Source organism: Rhincodon typus, chromosome 10 (assembly GCF_021869965.1).
Source record: "Rhincodon typus isolate 14 chromosome 10, sRhiTyp1.1, whole genome shotgun sequence".
Taxonomy (NCBI): Eukaryota; Metazoa; Chordata; class Chondrichthyes; order Orectolobiformes; family Rhincodontidae; genus Rhincodon; species Rhincodon typus.
Window position 1 is genome coordinate 28,599,411 of NC_063341.1, and position 13,388 is coordinate 28,612,798.

Below are 13,388 nucleotides of genomic sequence, written 5' to 3' on the forward strand. Positions count from 1 at the left end.
CATGTTTTTAAGTTGAGAGGAGAGAGATTTAAAAAAGACATAAGGGGGCAAACTTTTTACAGAGAGGGTGGTTCGCCTGTGGTATGAACTTTTATTTTTTCTATTCATTTGTGAGATGTGGGCATCGCTGGCTGGCCAGCATTTCTTGCCCATCCCCAGTTGCCCTTGAGAAGGTGGTGGTGAGCTGCCTTCTTGAACTGCTGCAGTCCTCCTGCTGTTCATTGACCCACAGTGCTATTAGGGAGGGAATTCCAGGACTTTGACTTCCTGATGAAGTCGTGGATGCGGATACAATTACAAAGTTTAAAAGACATATGCATGGATATTTGAATAGGAATGGTTTGGAGGGATATGGGCCAGGAGCAAGCAGGTGGGACTAGTTTAGTTTGGGATTATGTTCAACATGGACTGGTTGGACTGAAGGGTCTGTCTCCATGCTGTATGACTCTAGGACTGTATTTTTCAGTGCAGCCTTTTGTCAAAACTCACCAGTTGGGTTGGTCATTCACTAAATCCTGAGATATATGCATAGACAAAAATCTTGTTAAAGATGTTCGATGCCTGAAATTTCCGGACCCTGTTGTTAGGCAGTCAGGAAGACAGCATGTGCCATTCTTTAACATTGCCCATGTAAAGTACAGCAGTGCTGTCTCAAGTATCGGCATGATGTAGCTAGGATACAACTTAAGGGCAGCAGCATATATTATTAAAAGAAAAAAAATTCATTCTTGTCCAATCTAGTCTGCAGGTTTTCAGATTCTTCCAGAAATGCATGGGCATGCTCGAGATGCCTACTCATTTGGGATGATGGTTGAGAAACTCCTTCCAATGCTGAGTGATGTGGGTAAGGGTTTTCAGATTGTATTTGAGTAATCATGCACGATGTGTGTAATTGATGTAGCTAGTGACTGTCAACTAACTATCAGTAGGAAATATTCTGGTGAATTTAAACATTTGTTTATTCCCAAGTAATTAGTTTAGGTGCTTAACTGCTATTATTTTTAGCTTTTTTTTCACAAGATCATAAGCTTTTGGAGCGGAGTAAGCCATTTGGTCCTTTGAGTCTTGTTCGCTGCTCAGAAAGATCATAGCTGAACTCCTTTGTAGATCAAAATATCTAACTCAGCTCTCTGAGGACAGAAATTCCAAATGCTAGCACCCTGGAATAAATTTCTTCTTGATGGGAGAACCCTTACTTTTAAACTGTATCCCCTGGTTCTAGGTAACTCCACAAGGGAAAGGACCCTCTCAGCACCTAATTTGTCAAGTCTGTTCAGAATCTTTGTTTCAATAAGATCACCTCTTATTCTTCTAAACCTAGTGAGTATCGGCCCACCTACTCAACTTTGTCCCAGGAATCAGTCTGTCAAACCTTCTCTAAACCACTATAAGTATAATTTATGTTCTTCCCTAAGGAAAAAAAAGACAAAGTAAAAGAGAGGTACTTGGTATTCTAGGCATAGTGTTACCAAAGTTTTATGTACAGCTGTAGCAAGATCTCCCTATTTCTCTATTCCTTTCTCCTTGCAATAGCCAACATTCCGTTTGCCTTTCTAATTACTTGCTGTATCTGCATGCTAATGTTTTGAGATTTTTCCTTTTTTCTTCCCCTGTTGTCTTTGTCTTTGTGCAGTTTGTTTTTACAGATGTTGTACAGGATTGTCAGAAAACATCTTGAAGCAGATTGATGTTGGGGAGAGTTCTAAATTGTTGTATTAAGCAGTAATCCAGACAACATTGGTTGGGTACTGTGATGTGGGGATGAAAAGTATCATTTTGTGCAAATTCAGCCGTGGCTGTAGAATCATTACGGAACTTGAATGAGAACGTTGAAAGTCCGTATGGTTTTGGATGAAGCCTCTGTAATTTGACAAACCTATGTAATATTATTGCAGGACTTCTGTGAGAAGGAAATTTTGAGTTAAGAGTTCTGGATTAACTGAAGTAAAGGTTTGAAAGGGAACATTAGATAACTCTTAAATTAATGAAGTGAAGGTTAGGATTTTGGCAGTGGAAGAAAAATGGAAGAGTAATGTTCAAGCATTAATTCTTACTGTTTGAAAAGGAATTATCTGCTGCACCATGGAGATAGAGCAGAGGACTGAGACTAATTGGATAACTCATCAAAGAGCTGACACTGGCACAAGGAGCTGAATAGCTGCTTCTGTTAAGTATCATTGAATGATTCTGTTATTCAACAGGAAAAATGTATTCATGTAAGTTGTGTAGACCTTAACAAAAAACATTCTTCAAATGAAGAAGTCTTGTATTTGCACAGCATTTGTGTGTTGCAAACCAATGAAGTACATTTGAAGTGTTGCAGGAAATGCAGCAGTATGTGGCAAGTACAATTATGCAAACAGCAGTAAGATAATGATCAGTTAGGTAGCTTTCTTAGTGATGGCTGAGGGATAAATATTGAACAAATGCTAATGAAATAATGGCATCAGCACTGATATTTAATGGATTTGGATGACAATAGTTATACTTTGTCCTAATGCAATATCCAAGAGGCATTTTTTAACTAATTCTTTAAATCGAGTTTATTGGCCTATTCTGTATCTTGTAGGTTAAGCTGTGTGAGGAGTTAATACCTTTATCCTTCAGTTGCAGAACATTTGCTGACAAGTTTTCAAGAAACCTTAAAAGATTCCCTCTTAAACCCAGACCCAATGCAACGTCCATCTTTACAGAGTTTATTGACTCATGAGTTCTTTAGGTAAGCAAAGACATCTTTCACATCTCTTCAGCATGTTCTCAAATGGACCATCTTTTACAATATTGCCCCCTTATTTAGTGCAAACTGTAGTTGTGAAATAAACTGTAGTGACATTGCCACTTAACTGAAAATTTGTTTGACAGTGTGAAATAGCAAGTAATTACAAAATAATTTGCGCCAGTGTGCCTCATAAGATCTATTTGAAAACTTTAAGAGTAAATGTACCCACAAATTTGGTTGTTTTGCATGCATGATTAGCTACCATTACTGTCAAATCTTCAACCTACTAACACCGTCATTTATCATCTTCAGTCTGCCAAAGAAACCAAAGAATAATTGTGCTTGAATGAATCAGTTTGAATATTGAAGCAAATTTATGTTAAAGTAGTAAATTGCCAACATCTCACTTATCTCGAGGGTGTTTTTTTTTTTGACTGCCATATTTAGAAGTCATTAAAAGAAGTTATTAAGTTCACAGTACTTTCCATACCCATGCTTAACATCACAGAAAATACAGTGCCATTTTGCCATTGTACAAATGGTAATGATGTACATTTTTAAGATTTCAGTGACATCTTTGTAAAAGATCATGCGACATGTATCTTTGGCAAAGTATTCAGAGTTCAGACAGCATATTCTGCAGATTTCTATTGCAGAGTATATCATTTTTATAAAATGCTTGTATGAACAGTAGTGTCATGATGAATCTGAGACTCATTAAACTCCATTTAGGAAACTGAAGAAAATTGTTAAACTGACAGCAGTGGGTTCACCTGTCTGCCAATACCCTGTGTATGTTTGCTCGATATTAATAATACACCTTTTGAGTTGATCTACTGAAATTGTAAGCTATACATTTTAGGGTATCTTTCCAGTGAACTGCTTTGATTTATATTTTGTAAATACCAGACTGAAGTTTACTCAGATCTTCAAAATATTTTCGAGGATGAGTTTTATTTGTAATAGGTTGTCATTTTGTGGAGTTAGATAGGTTCAAGAATTACAGAATCATGGGTAGGTTCCTTGTTATAGTGATTATAGATGCGAAAAAAATGTCTCTGATCCAATCTATTTTATGAACCAACACATTTTAGATAGTTGTTTGATACTTTGTGATTGTAACAGTCAGCTGATAAATGTTCTCTCTCACAGCAGGAACGAGTTTTTGGAAGTAGTGAATTTTTTAAAAAGCTTGACGTTAAAAACTGAGGAAGAGAAGAATGAGTTTTTCAAGTAGGTATTCTGTTTCTGTTACTGAGTTTTTTTTTAATTAAAAATTATATTGTACAAGAGCTACAAAATGATCAGTGTCTAGCAATTACTTTTAAATATGTTCAGCAACTGAAGGGAAGGCTGTTAATATTTTGTAGCTTGCTTCTGTCCCTACCTACATCCATATGAAGCAAGTAAACAGTGGACGCACTAACTGGCATTTGCCACTCCATCGTTATTGATGCTGAAGCCAATTGTAGCACTGCCACACCAACTCCACATAAACATGTCGATCAAACTTATGACTTTCAAAAGCTTGGTACTGTAGTAGTTAGAGTATTTATACAGTCAGCTATCCAGGGAGATACATCTGCCCAGCCCACTTCATTCATCCTGTCGTTGATAAGAAAATATCAATACGTTACCAATCTGGTCAGAGATGTTGTGACACACCTCTGGAGCAGGTAGGACTTGAATCTGGGTCTCCTGGCTCAGGTAGGGAAACTGCTATAGTGCCACGAGATCCTATCATTGGTATTATATATGAAACTTTGATAGCTAACTTGTGTTAATTCAGCAACTTGGGGAAATTGCATCATTCGAGTTAGTTAGTTATTTTACTCATGAGGTGATGGCTGTGGTATTATCTCTAGACAATTAATTCAGAGACCCAGCTACTGATCTGCGTTTGAATCCTGCAATGGCAGATGGTTGAATTTGAATTCAGTAAATATCTGGAATTAGGGGAAAAATGATGACCACAAAACAATTGTTGAATGTCAGAAAAAACCCATCTCGTTCACTGTCCTTTCAGGGAAGGAAACTGATGTCCTTACCTGGTCTGGCCTACCTGTGACTCCAGACTCTAAGCAATGTGATTGACACTTAATGCAATTAGGGATGGGGGAATAAATGCTGGCCTGGCCAGTGACACTGTCATTCCGTGAATGAGTAAAACAAATTGTTAGCGTAGAGGCCTGGACTAATGATCTGTGGGCATGAGTTCATATCCCTCCATGGCATCTAGGGAAGTTAAATTTGGCTAATTACTTAAGCTGGAATCAGTAATGGTGACCAGTGTACTTACTGAAGCAATGTTGATGTGTTTCCTTGCATCATACAGGAATGCAAATAGAGCTGCATTAATGTCATATTTTCCATTCTGTGACCCTTGTGTGTTTCCTCAAATTAATTACAATTAATATTGAATATGGGAAGAGTTCTGTTATGCACAAATTAAATTGAATTGACACTGCCCAAATCTATATTTTTTTTCAAAAAAAGTTAAAGCTAGAGGGGATTTTCATCAGAATTGCTATTTTTCATGCAGCACTCTCTTTAGCCATAGAATTATGCCAGGCCCATTATTTTTCCAAACTAGTTAGCATTACCCCCAAAGTAGCATTTGCACCTCTAGAGGTATTTGATTCTCTTTATTTTGTGCAGATTCCTGTTGGATCGCGTTCAGGGCTTACCTGAAGGTCTCATGGCCTCCCGCCTGGTGCCACAGCTGCTAACTCCATTGGTGTTTGCAGAACCAGTAGCAATCAAAAGCTTCCTTCCTCACCTTCTCAGGCCAAAGAAAGGTATGTTCAGTGTATATATTCTTCATAAAGTCTAATAGTCTATCTTTCAATTAATATTCTTCAGTTTGAGGATATACCTATATGTAGATGTGACGGCAAGATCAACTGGTCAGCAATGCTGTAGGCTGCCAAATGGAAATCTGTATTGGATCCATGTGAATGGTTGAAAAAAGAGCTGCTATGCATATTTAGGAACCAATGTGATATGCTACATAATAGTAGACTAACATTTGAAAGAGAAACATCAATCTTTTTGGAGATTGACCTTCGACCATCCAGAAAAGTTGCATTGTCATTTTCTTTTTGTTGGTGACTTGACTTGCTGTATACTTCCGGTATTTGTAGTTTTCCTTGATGATCTGGTCACTGAGCTACCATTATAGTTTAAGACCCTGGTCACCAGTTTGATTAACCCATGGCATTTTCTGCTAACATAATAATTATTTTGTTATTTGAGTTGGTGTTCTTGCAACCAGCATGAGATTTATATTGATGGTATTTCTTGCTATTACTCTGCAATTTCTTAAAAATTTAAATCACTTTTAGACTGATGGGTGAAGAATTCTGCTTTCTATCAACTGTGTCCTTATGAAGTCCGTTCTGTCCACCCTAATTGGGGTCCAAAGCACACAACTGCCTAAAATTGTCAGTGTCTGAAAAACCAAGTATTTGAATTATAGTGGCTTACATCACATCAAACCTACACTTATTGTGTGTAGTACAATTTAATATGCAAGTACTTGAAATTTGTATTTAAAAGGTCTCTGATCATGAAAATGTTTGGTTGTTTCTGTGCAGTACACTTAGATTCCCTTGCCATAAAATGGCTGATACCTGTGGTTAGGGTCAGGCAAAATTTTGGAGTAGCATATTTTGTATTTGGTTGCTTTAGATTAAACATGCGATGCCTGATGCTGACTTTAGATGACTAAAGTGACAAGAGTTTTAATCTTTAGCACGTATCCACCATATCTTGATGAACACACTTCATTAAAATAAATGTACTGTTGAGGAGAAAAACATGAAATTTTGTACAGTGATTGCTGCAAAGATACATACGTAAAAAAATTTAAGTTGTTTTTGTTTGTATTTCTCTAGACTCACCTAGTGATGATGAATTCAATTGCCTCCTGTCACCCAATGTCTTTCGAGAGCATGTAATCCCAATTCTGTTGAAACTTTATAGCGTGCGAGAGGAGCATGTGCGAATGGTGCTGTTATCTCACCTGGATACTTACGCTGATCTTTTTCAATTGGAAGACCTACAGGAAATTGTTCTTCCACAGGTCAGTGAAAGATTGGAAATTTAAATTTCCAGCGCAAATGAGCTAGAAGACAAAAAAAAAATCCAAATGACTATTGTTGCTGGGAATCAGAAACAAAAACGCAAATAGCTGGGAAAACTCAGCAGGCCTGGCAGCATTTGTAGGGAGAAAGCAGAGTTAATGCTTCAGGTCCAGTGACCTTTCTTCAGAACTTGCTGTGTTTTCCCAGCCATTTCTCATTTTGTGTTCAAGATGATAATATTTTGGACAGTCAGTTGCATCTTTTCTCCTTTTTGAGTTTTATTCCCTCTGCATATTTATTGATTTTTGTTAACATTTATGCAATTTACAATCTACAGAGTTTTATGAAGTACTTGCAGTTTTTAAATCTGTCATTCCTCATGAATATTCTAACAGCATTTAATGTTTTATCTCAAAGACACCACTGCCTGATGTGTAGTCCTCTCATAGGACTCCACTAAGATATTAGCCTATATTAGGTATGCAAATTTCTGGAATTGCCTATGACTTGTTGGACTTAGGGTGACGCTGTTGCCTACAAACCAAGGCTGAGTTTTGAAAGTAGACATTTTTACCATTTTGATTTTTTAGAAACAGGATCCAAATTGAATATTTAACAGAATTCTTGTTTTATTAAATGCGTTCTTATACCTAAGAACTTCTCAGATTATTTCATTTTATAAATTTGAGTGAACAATGCTCATACTGTGCAGTTAGGTATGCTTGTACACTTCTATGAGTAGGATTTTTGAGAGACCTTTCAACTTTGTATTGAGAACCTGAAAGGTCTCTGTCTTTTTTAGTTACGTTATGATCATAGTTTGAAAGTATTGCTCAGATTAGCTTTGGAACATTACATTTCCCTTTGTTTTGTTTTTTGGAGGGTTTGTAGGTGAGTTTAGGGCTACGTTTTCTTTTTCATACCTTGTTTGATCTCTTTTCTATCAAGTCATGACATTGACAGAAGTCCCTGACATCCCACTGCATCACCACTGGTTGCAATGTAAGAAAAGTAAAGACTTGCATTTGTATAATAATAAATAAAGTTAAGAAATGTAATTTCTTTTATCCTCAACTTTTATAGATACTCAAATCTCAGAGAGCGAGATTACCCTGTTTCCACTTCAAAATTCCTTTTTTGGTGACATGGCTGTTCTAAGCTTCATTCTGGTAGACTCTGCATTTGCCATGTGCCGTGAAACTACTAATACATCTCACTCCCTCCTTTAACATATGTTCCTGAAACATATGCATTCGACAACCTTGTGCGATATCTTCCTCCCTCATACCATAAAACTTTCTGCTTTTGGCACTTTACTCTTATTAACTTCTAAGTCACTCAGGACTTCTGCTCTGACTGATTGGGAGACTGGTAAACTGCACTGTTAATTGCTTAGACCTTTCTGTCTGAATGATCTGTACCTTTCTGAAAGAAACATGTCCAATCACTGACCTTCTGGATGGTTCTGTGTTTCTAAAATAACTTTTCTGTGTCATAAGACACTTTTCTTTTCTCCCTTCCGCTCGGTTTTCTAAAGCACTTAACTGTTCACTCAAAGGATATCTTTTCAAAAGTCCTCATTTAAATGCATGTAAACAAATTCCCAGACAACCCGGTACAACTCTCGGAATGCAAGTGAAAGTAAATTAAATCCTTTGCTCCTTAAGACACACAATATAGACATAAAAATCAGACTTAAAGTTGTGATTTTTGTCAATTTTAGAACCCATGTTTCCCAAAAATAGTAATGTCATGAATCTTCCTCACAGTGTGAATCATGTAGGGTAGTATGCAGGTCCAACAAGAACTTGGGAAAGCTAATAGAATGTTATTGTATATTCCAAGGGGAATTGAATTCAAAAGTAGGGAGCTTATTGTTCAGTTTTAAGGGGCCAAATCTGGAGTGTTGTGTATAGAATGGTTTTCCTTGTTTAAAGGAGAATGTAAATTGCCTTGTATGCAGTTCATAGAAGGTTTACTGGACTAATACTTGGAAGTGGCAAGTTGTATTTCAAGGAAAGATTTGACTGATTAGACTTGTATTTGCTTAGAATAACCTTAGAGTTTAGAAGAGAAAGAGGCGACTTGACTGAAACAAGATCGAGTGGTCTCGACAGTGGATTTTTACAAAATTCATTCGTGGAACATGGACGTCACTGGCTGTCCGGCATTTTATGGCTCTTCCCGAGTTGCCCTTGAGAAGGTGGTGGTGAGTTGCCTTCTTGAACTGCTGCAGTTCACCTGCTGTAGGTTGACCCACCAATGTCGTTCAGGAGGGAATTCCAAGATTTTGACCCCGTGACAGTTAAGGAACCGCAATATACTTGAGTCAGGATGGTGAGTGGCTTGGAGGGCAATTTGCAGGTGGTGCTGCTCTGATGTATCAGCTGCCCCGTCCTTCTAGATAGGAGTGGTCCTAAGTTTGGACATGACATGGGCTGTCTGAGGATCTTTGGCCAATTTCTGTGATGCATCTTTATTGATAATACGCATTGCTGCTACTGAATATTGGTGATGGAGGGGATTGATTTTTATGAATGTGGTGCCAATCAAGCGGGCTGCTTTGTCCTGGATGGTGTCAAGCTTCTGGAGTGTTGCTGGAGCTGCACTTATCCAGGTAAGTGGGGAGCTATCCATTGTACTCATGACTTATGCCTTGTAGATGTTGAACAGGCTTTGGCAAGTCCAGGAGCTGAGTTACGTACTGCAGTATTCCTAGCCCCTGACCTGCTTTTGTAGTCACGGTGTGTATCTGGCGGGTCCAGTTGAGTTACTGGACAACGGTAATCCTAATGTTATTAGTGGGGGATTCAGTGGTGGTAGCACCATTGAATGTCAATTGGTGATGGTTAGATTGTTTATTGTAGGTGACGGTTATTGCCTGGAATTTATGTGGCATGAATTTTACTTGCTACTTGCCAGCTTGGATATTGTCCTGATCTTGTGTTTGAACATGGACTGTTTCCGTATCCGAGGAGTCATAAATGGTTCTGAACAATCATCAGTGAACATCCCCACTTCTGATCTTATGGCCGGAAGGTCATTGATGAAGCTGAAGATGGTTGGGCCTAGGGCAAGGATGTCCTGGAGCTGGGATAACTGACCTCCAACAACACAACCATCTTCCCATGTGCCAGGTATGATTCCAACCAGCAGGGAGTTTGCCCCCTGATGCCCATTGGTTCCAGGTTTTCTACAGCTCCTTGATGACACACTCGATCGAATGCAGCCTTGATGTTAAGGGCTGTTGCTCTAACCTCACCTCTGGAATTCAGCTTTGTTGTCCATGTTTGAACCAAGGCTGTAATGAGGTCAGGAGCTGAGTGGCCCTGGTGGAACCCAAACTGGATGTCACTGAGCAGGTTATTGCTGAACCAGGTGCTGTGATGACACCTTCCATCACCTTACTGATGATCAAGGATGTATGTCTTTAAGAATCTAGTACTGGTTGCCACGTTTTTAAAACAAGGGTTACCCATTTAAGACTGAGATGCAAACTTTTTTTCTCTCTGGAACCAAAGCCGTCAAAAGGTGGTGGATGCATTGTCCTTGAATATTTTTTAGGAAGAGAGAGATATTTCATAACGCTTCATCCACTTGCTTATCAGGGAGAGGTGGGAATGTGAATCAGCCATGATCTTATAGAATGGCAGAGCAGGCTTGAAGGGTGACGTGGCCTCCTCCTCCTAATTCAGATGTTCTGGATCAGACACGTTGCTGCACATCAATGCTTAATGATGACAGTTGCATTTTATTCGTGAAACAAGTTTGCATCCAAAAGGCTGATTTCCAGCAAAACTTGCATTACTTTAGCTTTGTGTGAATTTGCAATCAAGTTAGAAGCATGATTTCATGTAGTAACAAATACAGATGTAATGGGTTATGGAATTTCTGAACCATATTAAGCAGATACAGTTGCTTGCTCTATTCTCGCAAGTACTTGATTATTGTAACACTATGTTGAACTGGAGGAACACAGCAGAAATGATTTCTGAAGAAGGGTCCCGACCCGTAACGTCAGCTTTCCTGCTCCTCTGCTGCCTGGCCTGTTGTGTTCCTCCAGCTCCACACCGTGTTATCTCAGACTCCAGCATTGGCAGTTCTTACTATCTCTACCTGATTATTGTATAGAGTGCTGTGGTTTGAAGTGTGCAATGACAATAACTTGTGACACAAAACTCTTGTAAAACATCTGGGCCAAGCAAAGTCTAATGAAAAGCTTTTTCTATTAGTTAATGGATAAATACTGACCAAAACAGTATAGAGATCTCCCCTGCTCTTCAGATTCACCTGAAGAATCTGTTACAGTCCTGTAGGACAGCTGGGTTTTTTTTTTTTGTTTTTTGTTTTGTTTTTAGTTTTTTGTTTTTAGGGTCTTGCTTGAAAGCCAACACTTCCAATTGTACTGTTTAGAATATTCTTAGTATTACACTGAAAATTTGGTCGAGATTTTTTTGCTTTGCTCTGTTCTGAGTTGTGGGTAAGAGTGTTACCAATGAGCCACAGGCACTAAATCAGTAGCAACTGACAATGGCAGGCTTGACTTTAGACAACCTTCTAAGCTTGTCTGCAGCTACCTAATACTGAAATACTATCAGCTGTGTGTAGACATTAGAGGTCCTTGAAGGATATGGAGAGCGTCATTACAATCAAGATATTTACTTTTGATTTCCATGGAAAAAGAACAAAACACATCTTTTCCTGTTTAGGTGCTACTAGGATTAAGAGATACCAGTAATACTCTAGTGTCTGGAACACTCTGCAGCCTAGCAGTGTTGGTGCCACTTCTTGGAGCTGATGTAGTTGTTGGAGGTGAGAGAGCAAAGATCTTCAAACGTACAACACCCAACTTCAGATCAACTGAGATCACCCCTGAAGGTAGGTCATAAAGTTTCTGATGTTTTCTGTGCATCACACATCTTTACCAGAGAACTATAAATAGATTATCTAAGGAAAGATATTCACCTTGGAGGCTATACAATCACTAGATTGGTTCTAGGGTGAGAGGCTGATTAATTTGGATTTATGCCCTGAAATTTAAAACAATGAATTATGATCTCATTGAAACATTCAAGATTCTAAAGAAAATTCCCAGGGTACACATATGGAGTTTGTTTCCCCTTTAGGTTCTCCTCCAGAACATGAGCAAAATCTCAGGAAAAGGGGTCATCCATTAGGATTAAGATGAGGAAAAACTTCTTCATTGAGCACTTGTGTATCTTTGGAATTCTTTACAACAGAGGGTTGTGGATTCTCCATCATTGAGTATATTCAAGACTGTAATAGACAGATTTTCATTGAGTTGGACTTAGGGGTATGGGGAGCAGGAAGAGAAGTTAGTTAAGGCAGATGGTCAGCGATGATTATGTTCAGCGTCAGAGCTGATTTTAGGGGTAGTTCGGCTTACTCCTGGTCCTATTTCTTATGATAATAAGCAACAAAAATAACGCAGAAAAGCTACAGAGATATAGGCAGGTTGTATGAGTTGTAAGAACACAGAAGAATGCTGTGAAAAATAAGTGTTTTTAGAATGCTCAGAAACTGGGAAATGTTTACTTTGGAAGAACATGTGTGTCCTTGTACATTAATCAGAGAAAATGAACATTCAGGCACAGTAAGCAATTTGGAAGACAAGTTGTTTGTTAGTTTTTACTTCTAAGGGGGTCTGGAATACAAGAGTCAATAAGTTTCACTGCACTTGTACAAGGCATTGGTGCGGCCACACTAATATTATAGTATCCCGATTTGGTGTCATACCCAAGGAGGGACGTATTTGCTTTAGAGTGAATGCAACAAAGCCAATTTGAGAAGATCTTGACTATTCTTCTGTCTCAATCCACTTTCCTACCAATTCCCACTTCCATTAATAACTAAAATTAATCTATTGACCTGTGAGAAAATTGTCCATTATGAGAGAAGTCCATTAAACATATTCTTCTGAACTCCAGAAAATATAAGAGATAATCTAAGTGAATCATCAAATTCTTAAGGGTCTTGAGAAGGATAGATGTAAAGAAAATATTTTTCCTGGCTTGGGAATCTACAACATCTCACAACATAAGAGATGAGAATCGGCCAAATGGTTGCTTGAGCCATGCATGCTTTGAGATGATCACTGCTGATCATCAGCTCTAACTAAATTTTTCTTAGTTCCTCCCCATCATTTTATTTATTGAGAAACAAAAAATGTCTATCTCAGCCTTGAATACATTCATCAAATTTTCCCAAGCGTCTGGGGTAGAGATTTCCAAAGATTCATAACACTTTGAATAAAGAAATTATGTTTATTTAAGTCCTAAACTGTTGCTTTTTTTTCCCCCTGTAATCACCAGCCAGGGTAGAAGAATCTATAAATGTCTGTCCTATCAAAGCCCCATTAGAATCTTTTATGCTTCATAAAAGGGGTAGGGGGCCAGGGTATGGGAGAATTTAGGCCCTAAAATTATTGAACTCAATATTGAGTCCAGAGGGCTGCAGGGACCCCAAGCAGAAAATGAGGTGTTGTTTTCCCAGCTTGCGTTGAGCTTCGCTGGAACACTGCAGCAAGCCAGAGACAGATGTTGGCCAGGGAACAGGATGGTATG

At 38.5% G+C, this 13,388-nt stretch overlaps 1 protein-coding gene across 5 annotated transcripts in view; it reads left to right on the forward strand.

Moving 5' to 3' along the window:
* scyl3 (SCY1-like, kinase-like 3) overlaps positions 1 to 13,388 on the forward strand; it is a 40,968-nt gene that overhangs the window by 19,404 nt on the left and 8,176 nt on the right. For 3 of the 5 annotated variants that reach the window (XM_048602472.1, XM_048602469.1, XM_048602471.1), the window contains 6 exons: positions 742 to 844; positions 2,608 to 2,719; positions 3,872 to 3,952; positions 5,378 to 5,517; positions 6,616 to 6,803; positions 11,514 to 11,682. In XM_048602472.1, the coding sequence (XP_048458429.1) occupies positions 742 to 844; positions 2,608 to 2,719; positions 3,872 to 3,952; positions 5,378 to 5,517; positions 6,616 to 6,803; positions 11,514 to 11,682 (793 nt within the window). The remainder of the gene's footprint in view (positions 1 to 741; positions 845 to 2,607; positions 2,720 to 3,871; positions 3,953 to 5,377; positions 5,518 to 6,615; positions 6,804 to 11,513; positions 11,683 to 13,388) is intronic. The other 2 variants (XM_048602470.1, XM_048602473.1) reach the window with 1 other exon arrangement.